The following is a 15668-nucleotide window of genomic DNA, read 5'->3' as shown; positions in this document are numbered from 1 at the left end:
ATCCAGCCTTTCTCTTCTATGCAGCCATTAGGGTATTGTCATCTGTCTCCAGTGACTCTTTACATATTGTAAGTTACTACAGGTACATCATGTCCTGCCCTCTACAAAAAGCTCCCTGAGTCATAGAGGCATGCATATGCAATCATTTTCAAGATTGAAAAATCCCATATTTGTGAAAATTCCAGTCTCCTCCGCTCTGGAAAACAAATCTAGAACCAAACTCTCCTCTGTATTGAAGTAGATAACTTCTACTAGGCCAACTTTATGAAATTCATCAGAAAAAAAGGGTTGTGATCAGCAGCACAAAAAGTCCATCTGGAAGCCAGTCAGTAATGGAGTAGCCCAGGGGTCGATACTGGGGCCAGTTCTGTTTCACATCTTCATTAATGCACCTGGAGATGAACAATCCCATGCACCAGTAGAGGGTGGGGGCCAACCTGCTGCGGAGCAGCTCTACAGAGAAGGACCTGGGGGTTGTGGTGGACAAGTTGAACATGAGCCAGCAAGTTGCCCTTGTGGCAAAGAAGGCCAGTGGTATCCTGGGCTGCATTAGGAAGAGTACTGCCAGCAGGTTGAGGGAGGTGGTTCTTCCCCTCTACTTAGCACTGATGTGACCACATCTGTATTGCTGTGTCCAGTTCTGGGCTCTCCAGTACAAGAGACACATGCTGCAGTGAGTCCAGTGAAGGGCCACAAAGATGATTAAGGGTTTGGAGCATCTGATAAATGGGGAGAGGTGGAGGGAGATGGGATTGTTTAGCCTGGAGAAGAGAAGGCTCACGGGAGATCTTACCAGTGTTTGTAAATGCCTGATGAAGGGGGAGTAAATAAGGTGGAGCCAGACTCTTCTCAGTGTTATCCAGTGAAAGGACAAGAGACAACTGCCACAAACTGGAATACAGGAAATCCCATTTAACATAGCAAAAAACATTTTTACTCTAAGTGCGCTCAACCACTGGAACAGGCTGCCCAGAGAGGCTGTGGAGTTTCCATCTTAGATATTCAAAACCCAACTGGACATGGTCCTGAGCAACCTGCTCTAGATGACCCTGCTTTGAGCAGGGAGTTGTACTAAGTGATCTCTAGAGGTGCCTTCCAACTTCAACCATTCTGTGATTCTGTGAAAAAGGAACATGGCGCCCCTCAAGCCCTCAGATGACAATGTTTTATGTAGGCACAGTATGATACTGTAACTGAGACGTGCCTGTACTTACTTTTCTGAGCACAGTGGTTGTGTATCGGAGCTAGGCTGTTCCGTACAGGAGTAAGAACTTTTATTTTGGGTTGGTCTAAGGACATCTGTTGAAAATTTTTACCTGTGAAATAAAAAGATAATCTATTACCATACAAAAACAGTTGTAAATACTATGGTGCACAATAGCTCTCTGGTTTATAGAAGAAAAATCGTTTAGCAATACTCAGAAATATGTAACAACAGGAAATCTCCAACTGACAGAAGAGATTTCTGGGGACTGTTGCTTTGTTCTGTTTATATTCATTTAAAAGAATGACTTGGAACTGTTCTGCTATTCACCTAATAAGACTATGTTTTAATATAATCTTCATGTATATCCTTATCAGTATCTACCCAGCCCCCCTTCCTCTCCTGTCCTTTAGAATACTTGGCTATAGCAACTGATCTTAAAAGAGGCATGGTCCAGTAGCTAGGTCTGTGTAAGTGTGTTTGGACACTGGAAATTCATAGAAACATTCAACTAGATTGATGTGATTTCAGAATCAGAGCTTTGTAAACTTTTCTGGTGGAGTGTCTGCCTTCCTAAGCCTTAGAAACACAAATGGAGTCTAACTCCTGGCTGTAAAATCAGGCTGGGTGAGGTCCACAAGCAGTGAACGTTGGCTTTAAGAAGGTTTTGCTGCAGATGAAAGCATAGCAGAACTGATATAAATCATAGATTGATTCTTGTTAAGCTATGTTCATGGCCATTTCATTTTCACCAGCAAGAATAGATATTGGAAAATGAAAGGTTAGTGGGCTAACTCTGGTATTTCACTAGTTATGATTAAAGTTGACTTTGGTCCTGTACTATTAAAAAAGACAATGGATGATGATGATCTAGTGCATTTCACTACACAAACTCCACACAAAATTAAAAAAAAATTAGAAACTCAAGCTCCAAATCACCTTTTTCCCCAAAATCTTTCCCTGAGTAGATCTTATTCTGCAATGTTTGAGTTCCTCCTTTTCTTTTTTTGTTTTTAGTTGGCCCCAAATCTGAGGTGAGCCTTGTTAGGTGTTGTGAGTTGTCATGCCAAACAGCAGCTTTCCTAGCATGGCATTGCAACACAGTTAATTGCAGAGCCAGCATATGCTCCATAGATATGTAGAGGTAAGGGGAGACTCATGCTGGATCTGAGACAACATCTTAAGCAATAGGAAGAAATGGAATGATATGAATTGTCTAGGGAGCTGGAGAACTGGTAATCAAATACGCTTATGTGTTCCTGGGCTGTGCAAGGTAAATCTATGGGAAAACAGCTGTAGAACAATTTCCTATAGAGGCAGTGAATCAATTGTCAAGACTGTAACTATGCAGCTGGCCAAACTGATTCATGTGAAAGAAGTTAAAATGGTGTTTATGAGACAAAAAAATCCATGTAACGGTGTAGTCTTCAACTCAGCATGGAACAAGATTTTGGTCCAAAGCCCATGGCAGTTGGTGGACATTGGGTCAATCTATTGGCTTCTGTGGATAAAGCTGATCAGTCATGGTCCAAAGCATGAAGGCTGCTTTTAGAAGTCAGAGATTTTCTCTTGTTACAGATGAACTGAGTGTCTAACAAAAACAGGCTTTGGTCTCCTCTTACCCTTTGTTTAGTCTTTAACATCTCTGCAAGGTGATCATAAGGTGTGTGTAAAAAATGGTAAGTGTCTTTTATACACATTGCATCTGCTGCACACAAACGAATAAATATATCAATTCCAAAATAGCGGAGAACCAAGCCCACTGCTCCCATTAGTACCATTTGAGTTATATTGGTTTTATTGCAATACTTATGATGAGAACTAATGGCTTATTATGTATGCACCATTATGGCTTTGATGAAGGGAGGTATTTTCTACTTAGAGATATGTTTGTTTCATAAATATCTATCTGGCAGCAGAACAGAGTAGAAAGCATTATGATGTTTGCAAGGCTTATATGAATGCCTGGAAGAGAATTCTTGTCTGAAAGTTCTGGCATCAAGTGCAAGTATTCTTCTGCTCTTCCTTCCTATCTACTCTACATAATATCATAGAAGATTTTTTCTTTTTCTAAGGCATCATCTTTGTCATCTCCAAGAGTGTATTTATGATGCCATTTGTTTTTGTATGAAATGGAAAGGAAGCATTTTCTTGATTATAAAATGCAGGACTTTTCTGCATTTTATTTACTGACTTTTTTTACAGGTTATTATTTGATTTTCCTTTGCATCTGGATATGTAAACGCCTCATTGTGGCGTTTTGTGGGAAAGAGAGTAAATGTTATGATCAATGTAGCCCTGTAAGTCAGCCCTTCACTTTGAGAAAGAAACAGCCACATTGATCAGCTTTGCTCCATTCTCTTTCCTGTCCAAGAAGTCTTTCCTTTTTGGCTATACCATACTGCTCATGCCAAGATAAAAGTAATAATAGCCTATCTTTTTACATTACCCATTGAAGCAATTAGAAAGTACTGGACTGTTCTACAAACCTATAATAAAGTATTGCCCTAGACCTGGTGGTTAGCAATCTAAAAGATGAATGGGTGATAAAGAGGGGCTCCGGTTGGCTAGCGGGTGGTAAGAGCTGCTTGCCATTCCGGACAGGCCTCCTTTTACTCATATCACTTAGAATTTCTCCATTTACATCCTTTTCCCTGTGGAATGTGTATGACAGTGCATTTTACAAAAAGAGATGATTGCAAAGCTCATAAAAGCAAAATGCTTCAGATTGTGGATGCCAGCTCAGCACTGTGGCTGGCAAGGATTCCTCTTGCAATGTTGGCAGTAGTTTTTGGTACAGTTGGCCCTTGTTCTCCCCAGCAGAGGGCAAAACAAAGTAGTTTTTCCAAAATACACCTGCGACATGATAGTAGAAGCCTCACTGCTACCCACAGCAACCTCTCCCCTTTGAATCAGTGTCAGGTCTCAGCTAGTAAATTGACTCATCTTTCATTTCCAGGAGCACAGAAAACAGAACAAAAAAAACCCTCTAAAAATCCCCATCTTTATGCCAGCTGTCTTAGCAGCAGTAAGCACAAAAAATAGCTCTGACTTTAATAGAAGACATGGTCATATTTGACAATCAAAACTGTGTGTCAACTGAGAAAATTACTTGTAGAAGACAATTACTTGAGAAACAGAGTTTCAACACTTCACTGTGCATCAAAGACCAGATGTTGTTTTTTTCCCCTCAGGTAGGCCTCCTGCAGAAAAAGAGCAAGAAGGAAATGTCGTTCTGAAAGAGATCTGTCTGCCCAGTGCTGCTGGCTGGGACAGAGCCAGGCTAACTTTGCTTCTGATCCCTCCAAGTCCCGCAGGCACAGCAATTCCATGTCCTGGAGACCCAGCAGCCCTGAAATTCACACGCTAATGCAGTCCTAATTCACAGCAAGGCAGGTGGCTTTAACTACAGGGCAGACAGATTTAAACCACGCACAGAAGCGTGAAGAGGGATAAGCTGCTCTTTTTATCATGAAAATTGTAAGACAATATCTGGGTTGTGCAATGTATTCCTGTCAGACGCTCTCTGCCTGTTTACATACTTTTATTTTACTCATTTCACTGGAAGCCCTTTATGCCAGCTACGGGAAGCTTTTTATTTTTGGAAAGTTTTGTTAGAGGGAGGTGGTACACAGAGAGCTGAGCTTTCAGCACACTCAAGCTTTTTTCCCTCTGAGGTAGATAATACACAGTCAGAGATGAAAGGACTTATTCTTCCTTTGCACAAACACAGCTCCCATTGTGACAATTAGATTTCCCAGAATTTATATGATTTCGTTCTCATCATATAGATTGTTGTACCTATACTGAGCTTCAGTGCAGACCATGGAGCACCGAGTGGATGCACAGGGCCTGCCCTGATTCATTTGCCTGGATGGGGCTTTTTGTCTTAGGAGGCTCTTAGAAAGAAAACCATCTGTCCTTCTGTCCAGAACAAATTAGGATTTAACCATATAGTATTCTAGAGTCTTAAGAAAAATCTGTAATCTCATTTTAAATAATGGAGAAGGTCCTTCCCCATCAAATGCATTCACAGCCTAGCAGCTAATTCCACTGAGAAATGTTCTCCCATAGTCATCCTCAGGTTTGGTTCATCCAGTTTTAGTTCATTTCTCTTCCTACTGTCCACATGAATGATCTGAAACATCTCAGCCTCATTGGGTCCTATTATATTTTGGTGCAAAGAAGCCCTGCAGGTTTTCTTGTCTTCCTCATGTGAGCCTCGCCTCACTGAATTCAGTGTAGAAAGAGCTGGGCTGGAGCAATCCTTGGTAGCCACCTGCAGTTTGGGGTTTGTGTGGCTGGGTGAATGGCTGAAGAAAGCACAGTAAAAAAAGTAGTGGCACCTATAGACCAGGTCTAGCAAGCTTTCAGGAAGCTGGCCTGATATTCAGGAAGTGGAACTTTTTGAATAGCTCTTTTTTTACCCTGAAAAATTGTTTTCAGTCTTTATTTGCACAGTGTAAAATCACCTGTCTTTCTGAAATTGCCTTCTCTACTCTCATTATTAGAGATGTGAACAAAGATCTGCTATTTGGTAGGTCTCATTGCTCAAAGGACAGTACAGTTAGCACTGGCATGCAGAGCTCAGATAGTGATCTGACCTAACAGATGATTACTGTCAGAAAGGATTTCTGTTCACTCTTCTTTCCACTGGAGGATAATGGCTAATCTGTTGGGGTGAGAGTAGATTAATTTATTGCATAATGTTTAGCCTTAGTAATGGTGTACTGGTGGTTTTGGGGAGTGCTTTTGCTTGCTTCTTTTTCATTTGGATGTTAGAGTGGTTGGAAGGCATGCTAGCATGTGTTTAATTTTCAGCATGTGACTAATCCCAGTGGAGATGAAGTTGGAGACACTGATATGTTGAAGTAAATTTCTGCATACAGTCCAGCCAGCCAGATTCATTTTGACATGGATGAGAGTCAAACACAGTACTAGATCCAAAATCCTGCCAAACCCTGGCACAAAGTTTGCTTCAGAATTCTGATGCTCAGCTTCATTATTGTTCCAATGCAGTTTCCAAACCACAACATAAAAGTATTTACTCTCTAAATTTAGCATCCTGAATTCAGCCTTGGAGAAAATACAGCACATTAAACCAAAGAGCTTCCCACTCAGGAGAGGGAAGGGGGTGACCCTGCAGCCTGGAGTCAAAACATCTCTATAAGAGGAGAGGGGCATGGTGTGGAGCTATCTAGCACAGCACACGTGGACTCACTTGTTTGGATCCAGAAACCATTCTGAGCATAGCTACAGCTCTGAGTGCAGTACTATTCCCTTGCATGTCTAGTTCCAGTATTAACTGCAGACACAAGGCAGCAGGCATGGCAGTAGGCATTCACTTCTACTTCACAAAGCACATATGTGACCTGGAGGTACTTACCTTCCTCAGGTACAGATGTGTTTCCTAACTACCTGCATTTTTGCTACTAGGCATAATCAGTTCTACTCAAGTCTCCTATTTCCCACACCTAAGCTCGTTGCTTCAGCTGTTAGCCAATGTCCTGTGTATACATTTTTTGAGATTTATACTACATACAGCAAGAAGTCACTGGAAAGGATTTTTAAAAAATAGAAATATCATGGCTTAGACTTACCTATTTTTCCTTACCCAGCTTGCCACATCAGTAGAGATTATAGGATATGGGTGACTGAGAAGAAAGAAATTACCTGATGGAGAACTGGGAAGTGAGGGAAGGCGAGGAGGGCACAAAAGCAAGTGGTGGGATCTGTCAGAGCTTAAGGCATTTATCAGTTTGTCTGAAGGAGTTCTAGTACAGACTTTGTAGGAGAGTATTTGGTTAGAATCTGTGTTCCAGGGGTCATTCAGCAAAGTTTGGCAGCTGCTTCGGTGGTCTAGCAAATTGTGTTCGCTCCTACTCTTTTGAGACCTGTGTGCAAAATGGTGGGTGCTGGTGGTCGTGGAGGAGAAACCTGAAGTTGTGCTCTGGGAAGCAGTTAGGAAAGAATTGCCCATGGTGACTGGGGGGAGACTCTGCGTTCTAATGGGCAGAAGTCCATTACACTCTGGTTGCTTCTTTTCGGATATGAGGTACTTTTTTGTGTCTGTGCTCCTTCTTTTAAAGTCAGCAGTAGTCATACACTCATCTGGAATGTCTTTGCAGTTTGTGTCCATAATGCAATCAAAAGTGGTGATGATGTCATCTACTTCTGAGGTCTCCTCTCCGGGATATCGGTCTCTGTTTCTGTCTTTCTGATTGGTTTTCTGATCCTCTTTCTTCTTTTTGTAGGAGAAGATGTGGTTCAGCATACTGAATCTTCCTTCTTTCTTTAGGAGTCTGTTGTTCTGAGGGGGAAACTGGTAAACTGGCTCAGATCTATTGGAAATACAAATCAAAATGTGATGTCATTATTTACCAGATAATGAAATAAATATTGCCTGCTTTAGCCCAGGAAATGGAGTATATACTGTTCTGATACATTTGCAGGGGTGATTCAGGTAGGCAGAAAGTGAGGACTGTAAATTTGTGATTAACAAAAATGTGCAAATGGTAACATCTGACTTCACTTTTTCTTCTTATGGGGTCCATTGCCTTTAACTCATCTTACAGTGCAGGCTCAGTGCAGCTATCAGGAAAAAAAAAATCTTTTCTGGCTTCAGCATCTACCAGCTGCAGATTCATTATTTCTAATGGTGAGGCAGGAGCCAATAATAACAAGAAGAGCACACTGGGATCTTTAAAACCAAGTGGTCTTTGTATTATGTCATATTTGGAAAATGGTATTTCCAACAACACAGGCATTGCTAATACTGTGACAGAGGGACTGTTCAGCTCAGAGAAGACCTTGCCTTCTCTTTTTCCTTGCCTTTTCCTCTCTTCTCCTCTCCTCTTTTTTTCTTCTACGATACCCTTAGGATTTCTCTTGGAGGTCACTAATCCATGTACTGAACAGGTCTGGCAGAATTTCAGAAGACCGATCAAGATAATTACCTAAAGTGGTGTTGTTGCAGCAGGTTTTAGATGAAATCTTTGACTAATAATCAACATCTCAGACCTATTTAGACTGGCAGAGTGCAGCGGCAGGAGGAAGAGGAGGAAAGGTAACTTTGGGCTTGTCTCATCATTTGTAACACAGGAAATAATACTGACTGCTGACTGGAAAGGAGGGGAAAGCACAAAGAAATGTGATAATAAGTCTTTGTAAGTGCATGCTCATTTACCAAAACTGGAGAACAGAAATGAATTAAATGGGGGCTGCTGAGAAGTCAGAAATACAAAGAGAGAAGAAAGTAATAAACAGTGGTAAAAAAATTATATTTTTAAACAGAAAAGACTTGAAAAAAGATGTGGCAATCAAGGTAGAGAACCAAAGATGAGTAGGAAAATGCCCCCAAATCTTTACCCTGAGCATGAGAGCATGAGAACTCTAGGTCTGATCATTTATTTTATTAGATAGCTAGCAAAACTTCTCTTGCGTTTGGTCAAACCCTCTGTCTGATCACATGAACCAGTGTATAGGGACTTCAAAAAAGTGGAGAGCATACATCTGAGGTCTGAAATTGTCCTGTAAAATAGATTTTGTGCACAAAAGTGACAGAGCAGCAGCTATACCCACATCTTGGTTCAGAACCCTTCACTGACTGGCAGATTAGCTCTGTAACCTCAGTGATGAGTCTTTCAGTAGATGACTAATTCTAACATGGCTATTTTAGTGGAAACTTTGAACTGAGTGTTGCATAAGAATTGAGGAGCCATCACTCAGGGCTCAAACCCTTCAGTAGCATGTAAAAAGCAGTACCTTTCTTTTCTAGTCAGTGCCAACGTGTGGGCAAGGTGTGGACTTTTGATTTACCTGCTCTCTTGAGACAACAGCTTGATGCATGCTGTGTGCCCACAGTACATTGCATATGTGAGAGGAGTGTTTTCATTGATGTCCCGAGGGCTGCTGTCCATGCCCAGCTCTAGCAGTGTCTCCACACAGTCAGCTTTCCCTGCTGCTGCAGCCCAGTGCAAAGGTGTCCTAGGGAAAAGGGGGAATGTCATTAATATAGATTAATAATTTTACTATTGGAAATATTAGTGACACAATACAGTGTGCTCCTATGCTACTTCTCCAGCATTTGCAACATCCATCTTAAGGAATTCTGCAGCCACTTGTTTTACACTTAGGTAGCTCCCAGTAGCCCCCACCATTAGGAACGATTGGGAAGTAAGACCAGAGAGTGACATCTACCTGTGTGCATCTATTTAGCTGTAGTAAAGGCAGATGCGGGGCTGAAGAATGCTTACATGTGCTCTGTAATAGTATTTCTTCCGCTACTGGAGTGGCAGGATGGGAGGTGTGCCTCATGTTTTCAGAGCAGAACTTGAAAGAAACTTTTTAGTTTCCACTGCATAAGAACAAGTCCCGCTCATCCTTACACCAAACCCAGTTAGCAATTGTTGTCTCAGGGCTCTCCATGAAGGTAATAGAAGAAGCCTCTCCCCTCCACCCCCATAAATGAGAGGGAGTGGACACATCTACCAGGCTGTCATTGCCTCGTTGCCAGTTTCTGTGTTCCTTGATGGGCACAGTCTTTGGAAACTACGTCCAGCTTCAAAACTGTAATACTTTGCTCTTAAATCACTACTTGTAAATTTTTTTTTTCAACATGAAAAATCTGTAAAGCACAGAAAACACCATAAGGAAAACTGCAAGAATAAAGAATAAGGAACATGCCTGTTCCATGTAATCCCAGTGATTTCAGATAAGTGCAGTTGGAAACACAATTGAATGGAAATCTACAGTGTATATACAGTGAACAGCTTATCTTTTTCCTTCCTCAGGTACGATACCCTCTATGGAAATATCTGAGAATATGTAATAGAAGGTCACATCTTCTTTATTGAATTCTGTAGTTGAACTCCTCCATTTCCCTTTCTTTCCATAAAAAGAGAGCCTTCTCTACTACTTTTTACTGATGTTTAGACTTCTCCAGAACCCTGTTGATTTTATTTCTGTTCCATTTCATTGGACTTTTCCATGAAGAATGCTATTATTTTAATTACCTGAAGATCTAAGCCAAGAAAACCTTAGCTTTTGCTCCACTGAGCAGGATACACAACACAGAATTTTGATGAAAGCATCAGAGCTGCAACAGTCAGTTCATTCTATTTCCATTAAATAAACTTAGGAGCCAAATTCCAAGGGAGACAGGTATGGGATGTAAAAGAGGAAAGAAGAGGACTCTTCTGCACTTATGATGCAGGGATTTCATCCTGGAAGGCATCAAGTGCCCTGTGAGAATGGAAGATGAAGGTTCTCCAGGCCTTTAGAAATACTATATTAACATCTTAACTGCAACAAGGGAGTTTTACCATCTGTTGAATGCAAACGGCAGCAGGATCCCAGCCTCAAGTTGTAGGATCCTGTTCTATTGTTTTGAAAAGAATGATCTTTTTTTGATGGAATGAAGTTAAGTCAAGCGGTGATGAGGTCCTTTCCCATATAATCTTATCATTTCCTATCAGGAACACAAAGTTAAATAACATTCTTACTAGTCAGTTATTATACTAGACATGATACAAGTGAGATGGGCTGCTTTGCAGGGTTGCTGAGCAAGCGCAGTTCTCTGTGAGTGCAGTTTATTAACTAGGTCACGGCTTATGTAACAGGAAATATCATTATAGAATAAACAGACCTAGTCTCAGGTTAATAGAAAGGAAGCAGCAATTTCAGTGAGTTTCCATGGTTACCTGTCATCCACATCAAGGGCCTGCAGGTTGCACTCCGGGACTTTAGCCAGCTCACTGATAATATCACTGTAACCTGCAGCAGCAGCAATGTGCATACATGTTTTGCCATTCTCATCATCATAGTTTATTATCGATGGGCCTTGGTAGTGGTCCAGAATGATGGCGCACAGAATCCTGTTGCCACTCTGAGAAGAAGTTCATAGAAGAGCATTTTACAATGGAGCTCACATCAAACTGCATTCTGTCTGCTAGAAAAGACTAAACACAATAATGGTATTTTGTTCTGTCTATACCAGACTCCCCAGATATGAAAGCCAAAAGCTTCCCGCCTCCTGCTGGGAATGGGGCCTGCTTTATGATTTTCCTAGAACACTCTGAACATTGGGGAAATAATAAATATCTCCAAAAGTTACAGAGTGTAAATTACTCAACAGCCTTCTCAGAAATAGCTTTTTCTTTTTTTGCTGTTTTGCTAAGCCAGAGACCAGAGAGATATGGCCCTATATTTTCTTATTGAAATGTAGGATTGGAAGAGAACTCAGAAGACCAACACAGTCCTGTGAGTCTGTCCAAGTGTACCTAGAAAAGCCATGTCAAATATTTGCTTTAGTGGTTCTTAAAAACTTTTTTATTCAGTTTGCTCCAGCACTTCAGTGTCTTAATAGAAGGTCTATGTTGTTCTCTAACTTGCAAACGAAGCTGAATATTTTATATGCTATCTTGGTGGAAATAGAGAAAAAAACCCCATGATTCTAGATATTCTTATTCATATAACAATATAGAAACATAAGCCTGAAAGATCTTTCTAGGTCATCAGATTCAATCCCTGCAGTCACTTGCAGCTATGTCATATCATCCCTTTCATAAACATATGGTGTCCGTTAAAGGCAATTAATTTTTTTTCCCTGTTACTCCCAATGGAAAGCAGTTCAAGAACTTATTTGCTTTAATGATTAGTATCTCTAATTTCTATTCATTACTAATGGCTGATTTATATCCTTTGTTTCTGTGCCAGCATTATTATTTAACTTAAATAATTCTTTCCTCTAGCTGGTATTTATTCTTCAGGTGTATTTATAGACAGCCACCTAATCCCTTCTGAGCTGTTCTCTTGCTGCATTAAATAAATCAAGGTCTTTTCAGTTTTCCTTGTAAAATATGCTCTCTATTTCTCTGATCAACCTACTAACCCTTTTCCTTTTGTGTTTTATGTGTGTATCCTTGGAGAGGGATGATTAAATTTGTACCTACTGATACAGATATATTTTTGCCAGGTCTTTTTACATTGACACTAACTCTTCCATATTCCTTTTAGAAATACCTCTTTTGGTATGTCACACAACAGTGTTTGCCTTATTCACAGCTACGTCCCATTAGAAGCTCCTGGTCATTTTGGATAACCCATTACACAAGGTACTTCTCTTCTGTAGTCATTTCCAAATGTAGAGTTTCTAGTTTCTAGGAGGAACTTTTGTTACCAGTACCCAAGTGAATGAGTTAAGCGTTTTATGCTATTCAATTTTGTCCTGTTTGTGCTACTTCAGTTTTCAACTTGATCCAAACTTTCCTGTGTCTTATCCCCATCCTCTTCTCTTAATGCCACACAGTTTATTGTCATTGGCAGATTTCATCAGAAAACACCTGTATTTTATATCAAGTTGTTACGAAAATATTAAGCAAGATTGATTTCAAGCCTTATGCCTGAAGGTAATTTCCTTCTAGCCTCTGTTCAACATTAATTACTACTCTTCACTTGATCTCTGAGATACAACCTCCTCTGCTTCTCAGTACTTTTTCCTATTATTTTGTAAGATGTCTACTTATTCCAAATATATCTTTTAAAGATGGTTATTCATCTAGATATATCTCAAACCTCTTCTACACATTTTTTCCTTCTCTTGGGATGCAGATTCCTGCCAAGTTTAGCAGCATTGATTGAAGACATTCCAGACCCTTTCCAAACGCAAGCTCTCAGTTCAGCTGACTTCAGTAGTGAATTCCCTTAATATATCAAAATTTGTCCCTTTGAAATCAATACTTTTGTTTTATATGTACTTTGTTTACTCCCCGTTCAGTTTAGAGTCTACTCATGATCATGCCATCCAAACTTATTTTCTATGACAGGGCATTCTGTAACGTTCTCAGTAACCATGTTAACATTCTTATCAATTCTTCTTAGTTGTCTGAATACCTGATGAAAAAGATGTTGCTCTTCATGTTTTGCGTATCTGGGCCCTAGGAATAACAGCAGTTCTTTTTCTCCAGTCTCTGTGTCAAAAGTTTAAGTCCTCCATGCTGACATTATTCTTCGTTACATGTTTTTGTCACTAACATCGGAGAAATCTGTAGTCACATTCAGGGCTAACTAAATCTAGACGTCTATTGTATACTTCTAGTGCTACCACAATAAAACATATGTTACCATGCTCATCCAAGTCAGTTTTGTTGCAAAAAAAATTATTAACATGAGGTGTCTTATGGATAAGAACAATCTACTGCAAGATACACACATGATGCTACCATGTCTTTTATTTTCATATGTCCCAAACAGTATATACCTATAAATACTCATGTTCTAATGACACTACTATACCTCTGGTTTTATATTATTCTTTTAAGTACAAATTTTGTGTCCTGCACCTTAGTTTGAGTCCCTTAATAATCTTGCACAACTCCTACCATTTGCATAAGAATTTTTCCACTGTTCTTACTGGCATTTTATATATTTACAGACTGTTCTGTCTCCCACAAATCTTCCATTTTCTAGACTAAACAAACCATTTCAACCTCTCTTCATAGGTCAGGTTTTTCAACCCACTTATCATACTTGGTGCTTGCCTTTGGCCTCTTTCCAGTTTGTCTACATCCTGCTTCAACCATGGCACCCCAAACTGGACTTAATTACCCAGCTGAGGCTTCCCTCCTGCCATTGAAAATGAAATAACTACTTCCTGTATCCCACATGTATCACACTTTCGTTAATACATCCCAGAATGGTGTTTTGATGTTTGCTTTGCATCAGAACCATAATTTAAACTCCTACTCACTTTGTAATCCGCTAAGTCTACTATTCATTTTGTGCAGACAACTTTCATTCCTTCATGTAACACTTTTCACTGTTCTGTTCTGAGTGCTATTTTATTAACTTCAGTTTATTCCTATAATTTATCAAGATCATTCTGAATTTCATCTTCTCTCCTTAAGTGCTGGGTGCCCCTCTAATTTGTTTTTAGCTGTGGGTTCTACACATGTGTTCTGTATTTCATCACCTCATTATGGAACAAATAAAACCATTCTCAAGATAAATCCCTGGTTGGACTGTTTATGAGATGTCCGCCTCCAAAGATTATTTGAACTGTCCTCCATGTTGCTGATAGTGAATATATGATGTATGACATAAGTCCCCAGCTGATCTTGATTGTCTTACCCCTTCTTGTTCATCCCCAGTGGGAGATCTTTTTTTACATGGCACTACTGATTCATTGACATTCAAATGCATTATATTCAGTAATTTCTTATCTGAGGAAGCAGTAATGCATCAAAGATGGCTGTCAAATTTCTGTCCTGTTCTAACAGGTCCAGTGAGTTGTTAATTACTTTTTCTAAATAATCAAAGGATACCTTCTAATATTTTGAACCTTCTGCTGACAGAGATCTCTGACCAGCTGCCGTGTGGCTTTCCAGCTCTCTCTTCTTAGGGATGCCTTCTTATCTTTATACTCATATTGGCTTTTTTAAGTTGCACACAAAATTCTCTTGAAATGCTTATGCTGCCCTTATTCTGAGATTGATAGCTTCAAGTTGAGGTCAACAAAAATGTAGTCTTCCTGTGGTAAATTTACCATGAACCCACAATACTATTGTTAGAACAGCATGTTCAGTGGTAAATTTACCATAGGAAAATTACTTGTTTTTGCAGCCTCTACTGTATGTATCCTTGCATTTCATCTCTCCCCACCCTTTTTTTTTTTCCAAATTCATTTCAGCAGCTTTCTCAGAGATTATTAGATATTTTTGGTTTTGTGTTTCTATATGATTCTGGACTGTGCTGCCGCCTTACCCCCACAGTTTTCTTTGGACTTTTGTCCTATCTCACATCTTTCAGTGAGCTTTTCTTTCTTAGGTCACTCATATTAATTAAACTCACTTCATGAAGAAGTAATGTCCTAAAACCTTGATCCTGGAGCCCTTGGCAAGGCAAACTGTCATTGTACTTTACACAAGCTTTTGTCTGAGGAAAATTGTGTGATTTGTGGGCAGAGGCTAATAACAGATTCACTAACATGAGGATCATTAGCTCTCATTTTCACTTGACTACAACCCCATTTTCTTTAGTTGGTTAATATAAGGTTCACCTTCTGATAGTTCCATCTCTCACTGCTTTCAAAGTAAGAAAATATTCCTCCAAGAAGTCTCCACTGCATTGAATACCATGTGGAAAATCCTGCATGTTTGGGCTGCTTTTTTAGTTTTGACTTTTTTTTTCACCTATACCTGCTCAATTTATCCTCATCTTTACTAAAGCCTTTGTTGTTACAGCTGATTCTCATACTTCCTGCCTTGTGTATGTCCAACTGGTATACAGAGATGTAATTTCCTTTCTGTAGTGTTCATCGTCACTGATGTAATATCCTGCCATAACATGGCATTTTATTCTGCCAGGTCTTCAGTCTTACATAGTACAGTGTTTTCCATGTTCACTGCACTGTAGAGAGGGTTAATTTTTCCCCACCTCAGAATAGTCTGGTGAAGTGGATGTTACA

The 15668-nt window shown here is 39.9% G+C and overlaps 1 protein-coding gene and 1 long non-coding RNA gene across 2 annotated transcripts in view; one reads left to right on the top strand and one right to left on the bottom strand.

Moving 5' to 3' along the window:
* LOC112995739 (uncharacterized) overlaps positions 1 to 15668 on the top strand; it is a 149101-nt gene that overhangs the window by 29187 nt on the left and 104246 nt on the right. The gene's annotated exons all lie outside the window — the stretch shown is intronic.
* Positions 1 to 15668, bottom strand: part of LOC112995738 (ankyrin repeat domain-containing protein 55) — a 52198-nt gene that overhangs the window by 7603 nt on the left and 28927 nt on the right. The window contains exons 7-10 of the mRNA XM_026120909.2: positions 10906 to 11090; positions 9023 to 9190; positions 6878 to 7545; positions 1215 to 1316 (exon numbers count right to left, since the gene is read on the bottom strand). Coding sequence (XP_025976694.1) covers positions 1215 to 1316; positions 6878 to 7545; positions 9023 to 9190; positions 10906 to 11090 — 1123 coding nt within the window. The remainder of the gene's footprint in view (positions 1 to 1214; positions 1317 to 6877; positions 7546 to 9022; positions 9191 to 10905; positions 11091 to 15668) is intronic.

This window comes from Dromaius novaehollandiae, chromosome W, assembly GCF_036370855.1.
Source record: "Dromaius novaehollandiae isolate bDroNov1 chromosome W, bDroNov1.hap1, whole genome shotgun sequence".
In the NCBI taxonomy this organism is placed as follows: Eukaryota; Metazoa; Chordata; class Aves; order Casuariiformes; family Dromaiidae; genus Dromaius; species Dromaius novaehollandiae.
Note: the sequence above shows the minus strand (reverse complement) of the source record. Positions and strands in the feature narration are given on the sequence as shown.